The sequence below is a fragment of the Musa acuminata genome, chromosome BXJ2-4, assembly GCF_036884655.1.
Source record: "Musa acuminata AAA Group cultivar baxijiao chromosome BXJ2-4, Cavendish_Baxijiao_AAA, whole genome shotgun sequence".
NCBI lineage: Eukaryota > Viridiplantae > Streptophyta > Magnoliopsida > Zingiberales > Musaceae > Musa > Musa acuminata.
In genome coordinates, this window is record NC_088341.1 from 33,931,473 (window position 1) to 33,947,500 (window position 16,028).

The 16,028-nt window shown below is 36.1% G+C and overlaps 1 protein-coding gene across 1 annotated transcript in view; it reads right to left on the bottom strand.

Annotated features, from left to right (window-relative positions):
* Positions 1–347: 347 nt before the first annotated feature.
* Positions 348–16,028, bottom strand: part of LOC135610445 (electron transfer flavoprotein-ubiquinone oxidoreductase, mitochondrial-like) — a 22,730-nt gene continuing 7,049 nt past the window's right edge. The window contains exons 3-18 of the mRNA XM_065104957.1: positions 15,665–15,771; positions 14,784–14,865; positions 14,598–14,706; positions 12,204–12,250; positions 12,032–12,106; positions 10,861–10,977; positions 9,621–9,689; positions 6,622–6,714; positions 6,386–6,488; positions 6,041–6,165; positions 5,844–5,893; positions 5,693–5,759; positions 5,477–5,556; positions 4,249–4,377; positions 4,006–4,072; positions 348–1,054 (exon numbers count right to left, since the gene is read on the bottom strand). Coding sequence (XP_064961029.1) covers positions 971–1,054; positions 4,006–4,072; positions 4,249–4,377; positions 5,477–5,556; positions 5,693–5,759; positions 5,844–5,893; positions 6,041–6,165; positions 6,386–6,488; positions 6,622–6,714; positions 9,621–9,689; positions 10,861–10,977; positions 12,032–12,106; positions 12,204–12,250; positions 14,598–14,706; positions 14,784–14,865; positions 15,665–15,771 — 1,404 coding nt within the window. The 3' untranslated portion in view covers positions 348–970. The remainder of the gene's footprint in view (positions 1,055–4,005; positions 4,073–4,248; positions 4,378–5,476; positions 5,557–5,692; positions 5,760–5,843; positions 5,894–6,040; positions 6,166–6,385; positions 6,489–6,621; positions 6,715–9,620; positions 9,690–10,860; positions 10,978–12,031; positions 12,107–12,203; positions 12,251–14,597; positions 14,707–14,783; positions 14,866–15,664; positions 15,772–16,028) is intronic.

Consider the following 16,028-nt stretch of genomic DNA (forward strand, 5'->3'; position numbering starts at 1 on the left):
TATAATCACTTAGAGTGACCTGGTGATACATTACAGCTATTCAGCCGCTTAAGCTTCTAAAAAGCACATACTGGATATTAGAAGCTGGTTACTTGTCAATGAATATTATCACAAGGAAAGAACAAGGAAGCAAAAAAGAAAAAAGAAGAAACAAAAAGACAATCTTAGCAGCTGATTCCATTTGAACTATGAATTTTAAAACAATTATCACCATATTTATAGTCCTGGAAATTTGGCCATAATTTATTCTCTATATGCCCTCTTTAGTCAATATCAGTTGATAAGTTTAATTCGAAATTATAGAAAATTCTGTCAGGGATTAAATCATTAAAATACCTCAGACAGAATGGATAGAAACTCAAATTTTTGGTAAATTGAGAAATCACACAATTCAAAGTACAATAAATTTCTCATATTACAACTGGCTCTAATAAAGCAATTGCACATATTCAAAGAACTAAGACGATTACAGTCTAAAATGTTAATAGTTGTCAGAAAATGACAGACTTTTACTCAGACACATGTAAATTGCTGAGGCACAGCATCATCAGTATTTGCAAGTCTAGATACGACAGAAATAATCATTTGCAAACATAGAAATTTCAACTCATTCTTCTAGGTCACACTTCTGGGGTATATCAGGAGCCATCCTTCCTCTACTTGGAAAAGTGTCTCCTAGTTCTATAATCTGTAAGATCTTCAAAAATGATTCCCATCGCAGCAGGCTATAAATGGCATGGCTTGCCATTTCCAAATGGTGGGCTGGTCACTTCTATTAATAAGAAAAACACTAAGACGGAAAGACTAGGAAAAATGCATTCCTCTATTTGCTCCCTTCTCTTAATCTATCATATTACTGATCAGAGTGTCCAGCTATTAGATCTGGCAAACATCACCAAAGAGGGAAAGACCAGCTAGCATTTCGGCCTTAATTATTATGAACAAAAGTGCGACTCCTTTATATGTGATATCACATAATTGTGTACCCAGGACCACCACCACCTTCCGGTACCGTCCACTTGATGTTTTGCCTCGGATCTTTAATATCGCAAGCCTATGACATCATTAATAACAACAGAGTTAGGACAATTCAGGAGAACATTTGATTCTAATGATGAATCAATTGAAGACTAATAACAATATACCAATTTAAGACCTATTTTTCACTCAAAAAATTTAAGACCATTCAACAAACAAATTGAAATTCACGAACTTTATGATGACTTGATGTTTCTGTTGACGAGCAAAGCCTGAGGCAGACCACAATATAGAAAAGTGATATGGACCTTCAGCCTCATATTTTTCAATGCTTTCATCAAAGGTTATAGCAATGCATAAAGATCAACAAAGCAAGATGCATTTGGATGAGTGTTTGGAAGTCCATTATGCATTAACCAATCTGATAAAATCTTCATGCAATTGGTTCTCGTAGAGATTACTCTACTACTTAGTTACATTCTAGAGAGAGAAATTTCTGATGCTACTAGTTCTATTTACTATTTTGCATAAACAAGTTTCCATTCTTAGGTTTCCACATCAATCTAGTTCCTTACATATTCATGAACAATCTGATTCTTCTTTTTTAATCTTTTACAACCGAATTTAGTGTAAGCTCAAGATACATTAGTGCTCTAACCATGTTATCAAATCCACTGTAGAATAATCTTATAAGGAATTGGCACAAACAAGTCATCCCATTGCTTCTCCCAGGATTCCATAACCTTGCTGCACAAATTGGCAGGATTAGTGGGGTAATAAGGGAATTTAATCATTTATCTTGGTATGGAGGAAAATCAGGGATGGATTTGCTATATTGGTCTGATTGAAGGTTGTGCAAGTCTACTACTTCTGATAATTCTAGGAACCCTGATATAGATCCCAAAACTTGTGTAGGCCTAGTTTATTATGGAGATGCAATGGGAATTTCTTCTGAAATCCAAAAATTTAAACCAAACACCTTATGCTCATGTGGAAGTGGACTATTCAAAAACCCTAATCTGAAGCATGGGACTTTAGAATCCTAATATACTCTTCAAACTTGAAAAACAAAGGATTAAACCCTAGGCTAAACAAAACAATAATAATATCTTTGAACCAAACACAGAAAAATGAAATCCTAGGTGCTATTTGAACATCTTAAGTTGAGATTTCAAAAATGTGACTTGAAACTTTGTCCCTATTTGGAACTTCTAACGATATCAAAAGATTTTCTAGTATTCATACCAAATGGAGCCTCAAGGACTCTTGATGGTGAATTTATTCCTGGAGACTTATTGTTCCACAAAGCCTCCCAAAATTTCTTTCCATTTTCTCATTTTTTACTCATTTATCTTAATGCTATTAGTTGGAAAGCTTTTGTCTATCCTTTGCCTCAAAAGAATTATTTATAAAACTTAATCTATCAGTTTAGGACTGTACCATAACAAACTCCAAAGCCAAGTGCTGTTTCTAGTACATGAATTTGCCCTGCCTGCTTAACTATGAACTAAGGAGAATCTTGTGAATTAATTACCATAATGATGATGAAGCAGCATCCAGAATGAATCAAGCTAACTTAAGCTCATCAAGAACTTCAAAATCAATACGTAAAGATAAAAAGTTCACCTCCACTGGCAGTGACAATCAAGAGTATCAGGTATCGCATTTCACATATTGGATTGATAAGCATCAAAAAGACTAAAATGGTTCACAAATGTACAGTAACATGACCCCTTTGCATAAAAAAAACTAATTTTGCACTATCAAGATCAGAAAATATAGCAGGACTAACTCTTTCAATTGAATATCATAATTAGTGATTTAAAAAACGTTAGGCACCAAAAGGCGCCAAGGTCCAAAAACACCCGAGCGAAGCGAGACACTAAAATATAAAAATATATAATATAATTAATAAATATAATTATTTAAATAAAAAATATGATATTAAATTTAAAAATCTTACAAAATCACAATATCACATTAACAAAAAATCTCAAAATTCAAAACAATAACAATAATTCCAAATAAATAAAAATTAGCAGTATTAAAATCAAAATAATATATTATTAATCTAATAGATTAAAAAATATTGTTACTAGTATACAGTTAACAGTATATAGCTAATATACTGTTAACAGTATACTATCGAGTCGATGTGAGAAGAGAGAATAAGAGTAACAGTAACGACGAGTAGCGACAGCGGGAGCGACGATAATGGCGAGCAGCGGTAGTGGCAGCGGCAGCAATAGCAATAGCAGCGAGCAACGACAATGCTAGCGGGGACGCAGTGTAAGAGTAAGACTGAGAAGAGTGAGAGTAAGAGGAAGACCGAGGCTGCTGACTGAGAGCAGCGACAACGGTAGCGGTAGCAGTGAGCAACGGCAGCGGGAGCAGGAGAGGCGAGCACCGACAGTGGTAGCGGCAGCAGCGAGAAGCGGGAGTGGGAGCGACAAGCGACGATAGTGGCAGCAGCGAGCAGTAGGAGTGGGAGCGACGAGCAACGATGGTGGCAGAGGTAGCGGTAGTGGCGAGCAGCGGCATCGATAGTAGCGAACAGTGGCAGTGGAAGCAGAGAGCAGCGATAGTGGCAGCGGTAGCAGCGAGCAACGGCAGCGGGAGCGATGAGCAGGGTTAGGGTTGAAAAGTCGCGAGAGGAAGGTTAATATCGGTGCTTTAGTTGGTTCGATTGAACCGACTAAAGCACCGGAGACCGAACCAGACCTAAAACGCTAGTTCAGTCACCTGGTTTAGCCCGGACGCTCGCTCGAAGCGCCCGTCACCTAGGCTCAGGCAAGCGGCACCTCTTTGAAGCGCGCCGCCTAGAAATGAAGCGAGGCGCTCGGGCCTCGCCTCACCCAAGCACCTAGGCGAGCGCCCGAGCGCCTATTGAAATCACTGATCATAATGGATGAGACACCCTCTTAAACTATTAGGAGACAACTTTCCTTGTTAAACAATTATATTGCTGTTTCTAATCATTTTGTGTCACAGTCACAAAGAACAGTAATCTGAATAAACAATCAGTACCTTACAGTGTAGACAATTTTGGGCATTGATGTGGAGCTTCAGACGATGATTCTCATCTGGAGTATACCTTTGTCAAGTACAAAAAGAAAAAAATCATAAACATAAGAAACAGGCACTTTGTTTAGCTTTTTATATCTATTTCATCATTTAGTTTGTTGGTCATTACTTCAATCACAATTAGTATATTGGAGAATAATCGGTAAAAATAATGGTACAGTAATGGGTACTAACACTATTCCTTACTCATAAACACGAGCTGGGCAATATCTCGACTCCGGTCCAGCATATAGTGGAAGATTTACTAATTCAGGTACTGTTGAATCCCTCAAATGAAGATGAGCTGGTTGGTCATGTTCATGATTTGTGTTGCTCCTGCAGTATAAATTCAATCCATTTAAACTTATCATTAGGGAAAAGTAGAGAAAAGGATAGAATACATGAAAAGCTAATAATTTGAATTGCTGATATAAGCTACTCCAGAAACTTTGTGGTTATTAAGGTCATGGTTCTAAATATTAAATAGACCAGTCCCCCCAACACACACACACACCCCCCTAAACCATGGCACATAGACCACAGGTAAAGATTGTGCAGATCGATGGGCCCAATAGATGGAATAGGGTTGAAGGCTGCAACAAGTTTAAGCAGAAGTAGCATGCCCTATATCAAGAACTTTATCTAATACCAGTTTCGACAAATGGTTGGACCAGTTCAGTTTGAAAATATTGGATGGTGTACTGATCCATACTGCTTGATGTCTCAAGGTAAAAAAAAAAAAGTACCCGTCAGTAACAATCTATATGGTCTGATATCAGTGTTTGGTTGGCTTGTATATACAGTAGGTATATACAGGCCCGACCAGTGTTTGAAATCCTGCCCTGCTTGGAAAATACCAATAGGCATATGTCAATCATGTGTCAGCACAATACATGATGACAGTAACATAGTAGCATGGACTCTACACCAGTAATGCAATGAGGGGATGCTCGTGATAGATGCATGAATGCATATAGATTGAAACTCAAATCCATGTTCACATTGCGCCCTACACATAGGCATCGATGATTATACATCATATCTTTCTGCCTCTCCATGCATGCATTCGGAGGAGGGGAGCCATTTGTCCCACAGTAACCTTTAGTTGGATGTTGAGGGCGTCGCAGGATACGAGCCCTGTTATGGCAAGTCTCTTGTCCCCTTCCATGGATGCATTTATAAATGATAACTATGCTTGATCTCTTCTTGCCAAGCCAATCAAGGAGGCATTTAACACATAAAAAACCTACAAATGGAGGCAACAATTGATGTGCCACAAGAGCAAGGGTCTAGAGCTCCTTAACATTGGAAAAATCCATAGACATCATGGCTACCAATCATGGGTCCTCTCATCAGAAAGCTTGTGCTAATGCAAGAGATAATAGAAGCACGGAACAACAGCAACCATTTCGTTGTAAATTTTGCTACTACAAACCTGTACAGTGAAGTTGGCACGTCGAAAGATATTTGTCCATCCGGCTTTGGGTATTGAATTGGAGCATGCAGACTGGCGATCTAAGCATTCAGGAGAATTTAATTAGTTGGTGAACTACTAGCAAATGAAAATATGTAACTGAAAAAGAACTGTTGCATATCCCTATTCTTAATATATACTATAATTTTATAAAAAATTGGAGCAAAATATCCTCACATCTGTAGCTTCATGATCAGGTTTCCCATGCTTCAGTGTCAAAGGCAGTCTTCCTCTGAAGACATAGCTGACATACATAAAACAAAATAATATAAGCAGTTTGACATCTTAAGTGCAGAAAAGGTAAGATTGTCACACAGTTCAACCTTACCGCTCCAGTGCAGAGAAGGCCAATCCAGGTATAAGCCCATATTTAAAGGCCTGAAAGAAATGAAGTCTTCACATATTGAAGATAAGAAAACAGACACAACTGCAAAGTTTGACCCATATGCTTCTCATAATGTTAATACTGCAAAATTTTATCTAGCAAGATGCCAAAGATGGCAGGAAAAGGAATTAATGACTAACTGGTCGGTAGTTTCTAGCTCTTTTCAGATCTTCCCAAATCCAGGACTTTTTCAAATTGTCCCAGTATGTTTCCATTGTTGCTCCTTCAACTAGTGTTCTAAAAGCTGCTTCCCCTGCCAGCATACCTAGAGGGCACAGAAGAATTTTACCAGGGGAAACTCTTTAAAACAACTAATAAACATATGCAGAAGGTGAAGTAATGCAATGTTCTAGCATACATAGTAAAGCAGTAAAATATGTTGTTTATATAATTACCATCATAGAAGGATATAAACAAAAAGCTTAACAAAGTCAAGGAAAAATGGAACAGTGCACCAAAGAACATTTTGCAACTGAAAGCAAAACCTGATTTCATGGCAGTATGTGTGCCCTTTATCTTAGGCACATCTAGAAAGCCAGCAGAACATCCAATAATTGCTCCTCCAGGAACTACTGAATAAGGTATTGACTGAAACATTACACATAATAGTTGTATCAGATTATGAGTAACATAACTTTAAAATAGGACTGCAAATGTAGGTAAATATACATCATCAGTCACTTTAATGAGTCAAAGAGAAGATTAGTTTGCTCATATGCACCTGGAAACCACCTTCATTCAATGTGCGAGCACCATACTCGAGAACTGTTCCACCCATCAAAAGTGGTTTGATGGCAGGGTGGTGCTTGAATTTCTAAGATTTAGAAAGAAATAATTACGAATAAGAAGTGGCCAGAGAGTAGTCATTAGCTTCCATATATCAGATGCAGGTAACATATGAGAATCCCATAAAAGCAGGCAGACTACCTAATTAGCATAATATAATCTGGAACTGGAAGGCACTGGAAACAAGGAGAATAAAAGAACAGAAACTAAGAGCTGAATGCAACTTCATTTAGAAAACACAGGACATATTACTTGTAAAGAAAATTAACAATTTCTATATATTTAAACATCAAACACTGACAGATAAGAAAACTATAGGTTTGTGCATTTAGAGTCATGGATACAATATAAGATGAAAAGATGGTTTTTAGGATCAACACAAGCCTAAAAGGATATAAATTCTTTTAACTTTCAGTATAACATGTTCAGATGCGTATAACATCAAAACCCAATCTCTATCAGATTGAAATCATGGATTTTTTGTATAGAACAAAAATTAACAGAACCAATATTATGTGCAAGTTAAATTAAACATACTAGATCAGTAACAAGATCAATAGAAATTTTCAATAGAAGATAGAATCTTCTAAATTACAATATGCTCCCTAATTTTATACACACATTACTATTCTAGATGAACCTGACCTTTCTTACCCCTTCTATCTAAAGGAGGTATAAGCAATTGCGCTCTGAGAAACTCAAACTACACACCAGAGTTCTAAAAGCTTAGTCGCCAAATGGATATAAATTTCAGTTTCAATTAACTGTATAAACGTTCTTTACAATGTGCAAGGATATCTAACATGTACCGATGCACTTTAAAATTGAATTTCTTTCATTTTACTTTTTTTCCTCCAGTAAGAATGTGGATTACCAGTCCAATTAGCTGTAACTACTTGGTTTTCAATCCCTAGGAAGCACTAGGGCACCTATTGCAAGAGAGATTTTTTAAAAATGAGTGGCTTTACAAAATTGAAATCACTAAATCACAGATCCATTAGTAGGGTTGTAGTGAACTACTTCTAAAGTGATATAAATATTTATGCAATCCCAAATCATACCAGTTAGTAGAGTTGCAGTGAACCACTTCTAAAGTGATAAACATATGCAGATGTCTAACAAAATTGTCCCCAACCATGTATAATACTAGTCTGCTGTCGTACCAATTACCATGACCCCATCTGACAAAAGAATTAATCCATTAACTTGGTCCAAAAATCTTTAATTTAATAGTAGTAAAATCGTCTAGCCCTATATACAAGTATATTCATTCTCCCACTTCATTGGGTTGTCACAGAAGCAAGACAACACAACAACAAATGAGGCATTGTTTTCTTCCCAAGAAAAACGAGAATATCAACATGACCACCATGAAATTAGGAAGCAAAAGTAGAGAAATAAGCTAGAGAATGGAATATGACAATCCAGCCATGACTTGGTCACAACTGAGACCTAATCAAGAACCTAGAGCCCATCAATCTTATTATGAGAGTAACTAGAATTATTCACCATGTTTGGGTTCAGTGAAAAATACCTGGCTGTAACCAATCACAATCAATTTCCTGAGCTCAACATTTTGATATTATAATAAATTAAAAATACTAAATCTACTAGTAATTCCTAAAAGGGGCTTTCATGGTTTAAAAGTTAGCTTATATTCTTTTTGCCCCTTATTTTGATCTTGATTTCCTTATGTCCGTTAATTTATAGAAACAGAAATGTTAACCATTTTCTGAAAATCAATATGTTAATGTTCACGTACTCATAGTATAGGTATTTATTGTTTTTGATTCTGTATAATTAAGTGATATTCAATTATATATTTAATGACTCAAACTGTCAAATTCATGAAACTGACCTGCATAACCAATGCACCTTCGACAATAGAACTGACCAGGACCCAGACCCATCTGGTCACAAAATTTATATGGGCCTGGGTTAAAAATGGTCTCGCTGATCCAATGGGGTCAACACAAAGATAATGTTGGTAACTGGACTAAATAAAGTTATCACTACGTGAAAGTCATGGTAAGATATGGTGTTACCACAAATAATAAGTGATTGACTCTGTAACAGAGGGTCTCAAAATAGGGAATCTTTGTTGAAGTAGATGAATATTATAACTGTCAGAGCACTAATAAAATATTCTGAATATGCATTCACTTGCAAACAATCAGCCGTTACATGTATGGTTTTGCTCTCAAACCATAACAAGTATAGCTTTCCAAATAAAGTTTCAAAATTATACAATGAAGCCATCAGATATGCCTCCGAATCGAAGAAGAGTCAGATGAATTGGTGATTAGAAGGCACCCAAAGGATAATAAAAGCTACATTTTCAACTAGTCAAGTTGTTCAAACTGATAATCAAGCACTAGAAAGCACTTCTTTAGGTGCATAATCTTATTTTAACATACAAGGTAGAAAACATCTCTAGCACTAAGTGCATATTGGTTAATAATTTTAATTAAAACCGGTTGATGTCGAATCACCATCTGGTGATTAAAGATAACAAAGCTGGTTCATACAGTAATAAAGGATTGGGTGTTTGAATGTCAAAATGACTATTTAATTCTACATAGTAGCTGAAGATGAATTATCAAAAATGGGTATAATAATAGACCAACTTGGTTCCACAGGTAGAATGAAAGTAGATATGTCAGATCATGAGGGCAAAACATGTGAAAAGAAATAAACACCCAGCATCTATGGAAACAGTCATTTCACTAACTGGCTCGACAAGGGAATGCTGATAACATTCTGCAATGGTCTTCTCCACTACCCAGGATGAACTGTTAGTTAGAGAGACCAGATGACTACCAATATGCATAAACGAAATGCCAGATTCTACTCAAACAATGACAACCAACAACAGATTTAAATAACTGTTAAAAGGATAAAATGCATAAATCAACCTTAGTACAGAGGAGATACCTGGAATTCGTCATAAGGGTTCAAATAAGGGTTGTGATAATTTAAGGCAATGACAAGTCCGATAGCGATCTACACATAATATGCAATTGCGAATTAGATAAATTGTGAGTACAAAAGATAAGCCTGGAAAATATCCAGATTGGTTATTTACTAATTTACTGAGCTTTATAATGCCAAATTTGGATATTAAGATGATCTGCTAACAAACAGCTCAACCATATAGCAGCCAGATGAGTCAAAACTTGTTCCAAGGATTGCCATTTTATGTTATGGTAGTGTTCTGATATCGACTTCACACAGAACATCCCAACCTGCCAACCCAGAGCTGACTGGCATGCAATCCTTGTTTTGTGCTTCTTAAAACACAAGGGAGAACTAAGTTTATTGGCATTTACTCGATTATGTGGCTTCATCTTGAAAACATAAACTTAACCTTTCAGAAAAATAGAAGTGCAAAAAGATAGACTTCAAAGGCCAGGCACAGGTAAAAGTCTTTATGTATGACTTCGATGACAAAACTTTGTTCTCAACTCAACGTATTGTATCATATATATTCGGTGGGGATCAGACAAATTATTGTTGTATCTCTCTTAAAGGAACTGGGCACTTTTGTAATGAACATTTTGGGAGATTACATGTTACCCACTGGAGGTATGCTAAACAAGATATTAGCCATGTTTTCTATAATAATTAATTTTAATGTTTATGTCAAGTGGAAGCATTATATCCAATACACTAACTTCAACAAGTTATAATGTGCATAACTGCATATCTCTTGTATATTCAAATATATAATTGTCTTAATAATGAATAATTATAGCATTAATTTATTCTTTAAAGAAATTGACTGCAGGGTCACATGTTGTAATCACGTGAACTTCAGAATTTTATCGTAATATTAGCACCAGTCAATAATTGGCAAATGTTTATATATATATATATATATATATCATTCAATAAATACAACAACAAACTGTAAAACTGTTTGTCATTATTATGGAAAAAACTTGATAGAATCTTAAAACCCACTAAAAAATATTTTTCTGATTTATTTATCAAGAGGTAGTTTAGGAAGAGAAAATTCGCATTGAAATGCTTCAACTGTGAAGTCCCTGGAAGTAGATCTTTTAATCCTAGAAAGCGAGACAGTGAAATTGTAAATAAAAAATGCAACTTAGATCTAGCTTTTAAAAATATTGAAAAGTAATTCTACCTAGGAAAAGGCAAAGTACTAAATCACCTGCCTATTACTCATGTGGTACAAAAAAGAACCTCCATATGTCTTCATATCCAATGGCCATCCCACTGTATGTAGCACAGATCCTGGTTTATGCTTTCCTTCCTCAATTTCCCAAACCTGAACATGACATGTACTCTCGTGTCATACAATTCGACATTATTCATGCAAAACATATAGAAGAGAGTTCAGAAATAAGGATAAGTAATTTGTGGCTACAAATTAGAGATTGTTTAGAATCTTTAGATTAATGGGTTACAGGTGATCTCTTTTTTCTTGGTGTGTACACACTATAAATAGAGAGGAGTTCTCTTGTTAGGTGTGGATGTGTGGAGTATTGATAGAAGTTGCTGAGAGTTTGAGAGGTTGGTGAGGACTAAATGTTTTTACACACTTGTAATTTTCCCCTTGTAGTGAAGATCTGCAGTGCAGTGGCTCCGTGGACATAGGCCAGTTTGAGTGAACCGTGTAAATTCATGTGTCTTTGTCTATGTTTGCTTTTTTTTTTCTTTGAATCTGGTATCGATTTGTTTTCTCCTAACAGAGTTGATTTGGAATATTGTCAAGTTTCTCACAAGCTTTGAGGAAAAATAATTTAGTTTCCTAAGCTGGTTTCCAGTAGAATGCAAAGTTGAGTGGGAAAATGTTTTCCTACTTCCTAGTAACTGTGAAACTAACAAATAAAGATTTAGAGGATCCATTAGCCAATATTTGCACTATTTTATCAAGTACTTCATGTTGGAACCTACATGTTTGGGCACTCACAAGGTCTGCCATACCGAAGTATACCGCCCGGTATGGGCGGTACGTACCGGTCCGATAGGTTACTGGTATGTGGACCGCCCGATACCGCTATAGTGCTACAGTATTATACTGTAGCACTGCTATAGTATGAAAAAAATATATAATTGTTCGGTACACCAGGGTGTACCGCTCGATACGTCCTGATATACCGCTTAATACACCGGTACCGTACCGTACCGAGCCCGGGTCGAAACGCCGGTATGGTACGGTACGGCGAACCTTGGGCACTCATGCCCAAATTTACAGAGGGGCTGAAAAACTGATATGCAAACAACATGTTTTGTCTGTTAAGAGAATAACAGAGACATGGTAAGGATTAAAAGTTAAAACATAAATGTATATAATGATTAAATAAAAAAAAATCCATTACCTCCTTGATGCCCAAGGCATAAGTTTGATGCTGTCCTTGTACTTTTTCGCGTAGTTTGTGAGCCCTTATCATTTTCTAAGAAAAAAATTTTGACATGCAAAAAAATGAACTACATAATCCAAAAAATAAAAAACTGAAACTGTGAAAGGATCACCAGATAAGTTAAGCAAACCTCTGACAGTGACCCTCGACATCCTTCAGCAAGAAGTGTGACACGTCCTAAAACATATTCAACATATATATAATGAGCCAAATAAAAATTGAAGTATCTTGCAAAAGATAATATAGATTCAAACCAACAAAATGGACAATGTGCGAACAGTTTTCTTTTCCTCCTCGTCCTCTTCATAATCCATCCAAAAACAGAAACAATCCCTCAGAAAACAAAGCTTCTATATATAAAAGCCAATACTTTACAACAAAGACCAAATTTGAACATGCATTGACAAAAACTTTATGCTCATAAAGGACAACTTCTAGCAGTTCACATGATATACAGTATAATGGCTCTAGATTTACTGGCACAAGAAACAAAAAAGTCATTCAAACTAATAATTAGTGAGAAGATCTTTCCTAATGGCACATTGTGCAATTCACAAGTATAGAATATACACACAATAAATTGCAGCACAATGACGTAAACTAAAAGAATTTCTGCTAAGTTAAGGATACCTCCATTTTACTAATCTCAGTTACCTAGGTAATGAATTAAGTATAGCTTGTATAAAATAATAACCAAATCAAGAAGTCAATGATAACATGAGTTACATCTTATCAAGTGCTATCTTACTCTTACTTTGAAGAAAGATGTAACCTGCAAAAGGTAACTTGGAAGGCCAGAAAGAGAAGGGGGGAAGGGAGGTGTGTGTAAATAAAGAGGAGGAAAAAGAAAGTCCACATCACTTTAATGATGTACAATATATTTGGAGGATTTGTGGAGAGAAGCTAATCCCACCACCTCATATGTCACTTCGAAACATTATAGTTTTGGTTATCAAGTACAAGATATATTCCTAAAAGATTTCCAATTTGACATGCAGATTGTGAGCCCTCTTCCTCTATGGCCTTCTCGTTCTTTTAAGTTATTTAGAGATGCAAACCTTCTCCTATTGTATCTAAGGCTGCTTCAACAAAATAATTACAGTCAGAATTCTCTTGCTGGGTTGACCATTCTTTATTTACTCCTAAGTCCTAAGAAAAGTAGGAATACAATCAGTTCACTAGTCAAACCATGCCCAACCTTTGTCAAACTCTTACACAGGCTGGAAGACTTGTCTATGGCAGGATCTAACTCACTTTAGGAGCTGATGTGGTGAAATGGGTCCCCTTCTGCCAGCCCAAGCCCACACCTTGGGATCTACACCAGTCCCTACAGCCAACCAAGGCCTAAACATAGCCAACTATGTGAAGACTCGTCCAGTACTCGTCCAGTACTTTTGTCCCCTGAAAAGTTGGATCATATGAAATTTCATGTAGACTACCTGACAAATTTGAGTATCTTCAAGAATATGAAGCAAGTGAACAACTCCATACCCCCATAGGGACTAGGATCCAACTCAAGCTGTTGAGTCATCATCCTAAGATTTTATCACAGCATCACCTCACTGTATCACAATCTTATTCCATGATATTTTATGTTTCAAAAATAAAGAGAAGCACATCAATAAAAAAGAGAGTGACGAATCGTTGCAGAGAGAAGAATGTGGATGGAAAAAAAAGATCAGGAGGAACCCAATATGAAGGAGAAAAAGAATAATAGGAGCCAACAACCTAAAGAAAATTCGTGTTCTATTACCACTATCCAATTGTATGAGTTGTACACCTGCGCTGACTCTCAAGAGAAAACTCTAATGTAAGGCAAAGACTCACAGGACTTCTATTTACAAAATGACAAATGGAGAAGAAACATAAAATATATATCTAACGACAAGCTGCATATCATAATCTGCAGCTTTTAACATATATATATCTAATTACCCAGGATTATTTAAAGAAATATACAACTTTCTTTAAAGGAAATTATCAACCCACTAGAAGTTCAACATTCTTAGGGCTCTTTATCGAAACTATGACACCTTAACAAAATCTACAACACCTTATAAAGATATAAACAATAAGCAACATATTTGAGTCTTCAAAGGACTCTTATCAAATATTTCGCTGATCCTTTTTCAAACTAATTAATCACATTCTCAATGAAGTAGGCAACTATGTTTTCCATTAAACTAGAAGTGGTTGACTATAACATGAAAAGTACATGTAATCTATTACAATAAACTCCAAACCTATTTAAAACAAAACTCACATTCTATTCTAGTTAGCAATAGGACTTAAACAAACCTAAAATGAATATAACAGACTCAAAATAGATTAATATATGAATTAAAACTGACTCCAACAAAAGTCTAATTAAAGCTAAACAAATTGCTAGAATTTAACCCAAGTTCAATCTATGAAGCAAAAAAAACAGCAGCTGATTATAAGTAATATATAGATCAGGACTATGTCAAATGTCTATAGACCTGAATAATATGGTCTCTTAGTTAAAGATATTAAAGGTGCATGCCTTTCAGTTCAACGCCACGTTGAAAAGTCTCCCTCTTAGAACCATCTTTAGCAACACCCATATCGTTAGTTGCAACTCCAATGACTCTGTGATTTTCATCATACAAAATCTGTCCAATTATCAAGCTTAGAAATAGATAAGTAGCAATCAATTCATTGTTTACTACTAAGCAACCAAGTATATCACCTCACTTGCAGCAAAACCTGGATATATTTCAACTCCCACCTCTTCAGCTTTCATTGCCATCCACCGTACCAGCTGGCTCAAACTACAGAGTATATGGTGAAGGTCAGATACATATGGAAAAGAAATTCTTTTCAAAATAGAAACATGAATAAGACAGTGTCCAAAACAAGGTCTGCCATACCGAAGTGTACTGCCTATACCGGGCGGTACGTACCGGTCTGACAGATTACCGGTACACGGACCACCCAGTACCGCTACAGTGCTATAGTACTATATTGTAGCACTGCTACAGTATGAGAAAAGTATAAAATTGTTTGGTACACCAAGGTGTACCGCTCGGTACGCCCTGATGTACCACCCAGTACACCGGTACCGTACCGTACCGAGCCCGGGTCGAAACGCCGGTACGGTACGGTATGTCGAACCTTAGTCCAAAACCCATTTCTTTTAAGGCATTTGAGTTACACAAAACAAATTAATTAAAATTTGTGGAATTTGAGTTACACGAAACCAGACTGGCAGGACAATCCTTGATCTCACTAGTCACTACAAATCTAAGAAAACACAAATTTTGAGAAAATTATTTTTGTAAATTTTTAATGCCAAGACTTATAGGAGAGGACGAAAATATTATAGAGGGTTATAAACCTATCTCAGCTACCAACCTTGTGAAAATGAAAGTATTATGAAACCGAAAAAATTCACTAAATTGAGAGGGAAGTTCTCCAGAAGATGCTGGTGTGAATGTGTCGAAGTGCACTAATGAAGTGTCAGATGATGAAAAGCAGCATTATGGAAATGTTGTGGATATAAGCACAATATATGCATGTCACAAATATTCACCAGCTATCCATGATATAAGATGATGAAAAGTAATGTACCTAATCACATAGTTTCCTTTGTTATCAAATGGGGATGGAAGTTGCAATGAATGATTTTCTGTAAGCAGCCAAAACTTATCAGAGGAGACAGGAACCTCAATCGGAGCCTACAGAACATTTTACACAGAAATAAGAAACAGTGAGTTCTACAATACTTAAGTTTCTGGACATTGTATTTTGAAGATAGTGATTATGAAAAGCACCCACTTGAATGTTCACAAGTTACAATATTGAAAGTAAATGCACTAATGATGCATCAAAACACACTGATCTCAGTTATGATGCTATGTAATTTCATGGGCATATTAACAGCTAAATTTAAGATCATTCTAGAAGTATATACTTGATGTTATGGCCTAATGAC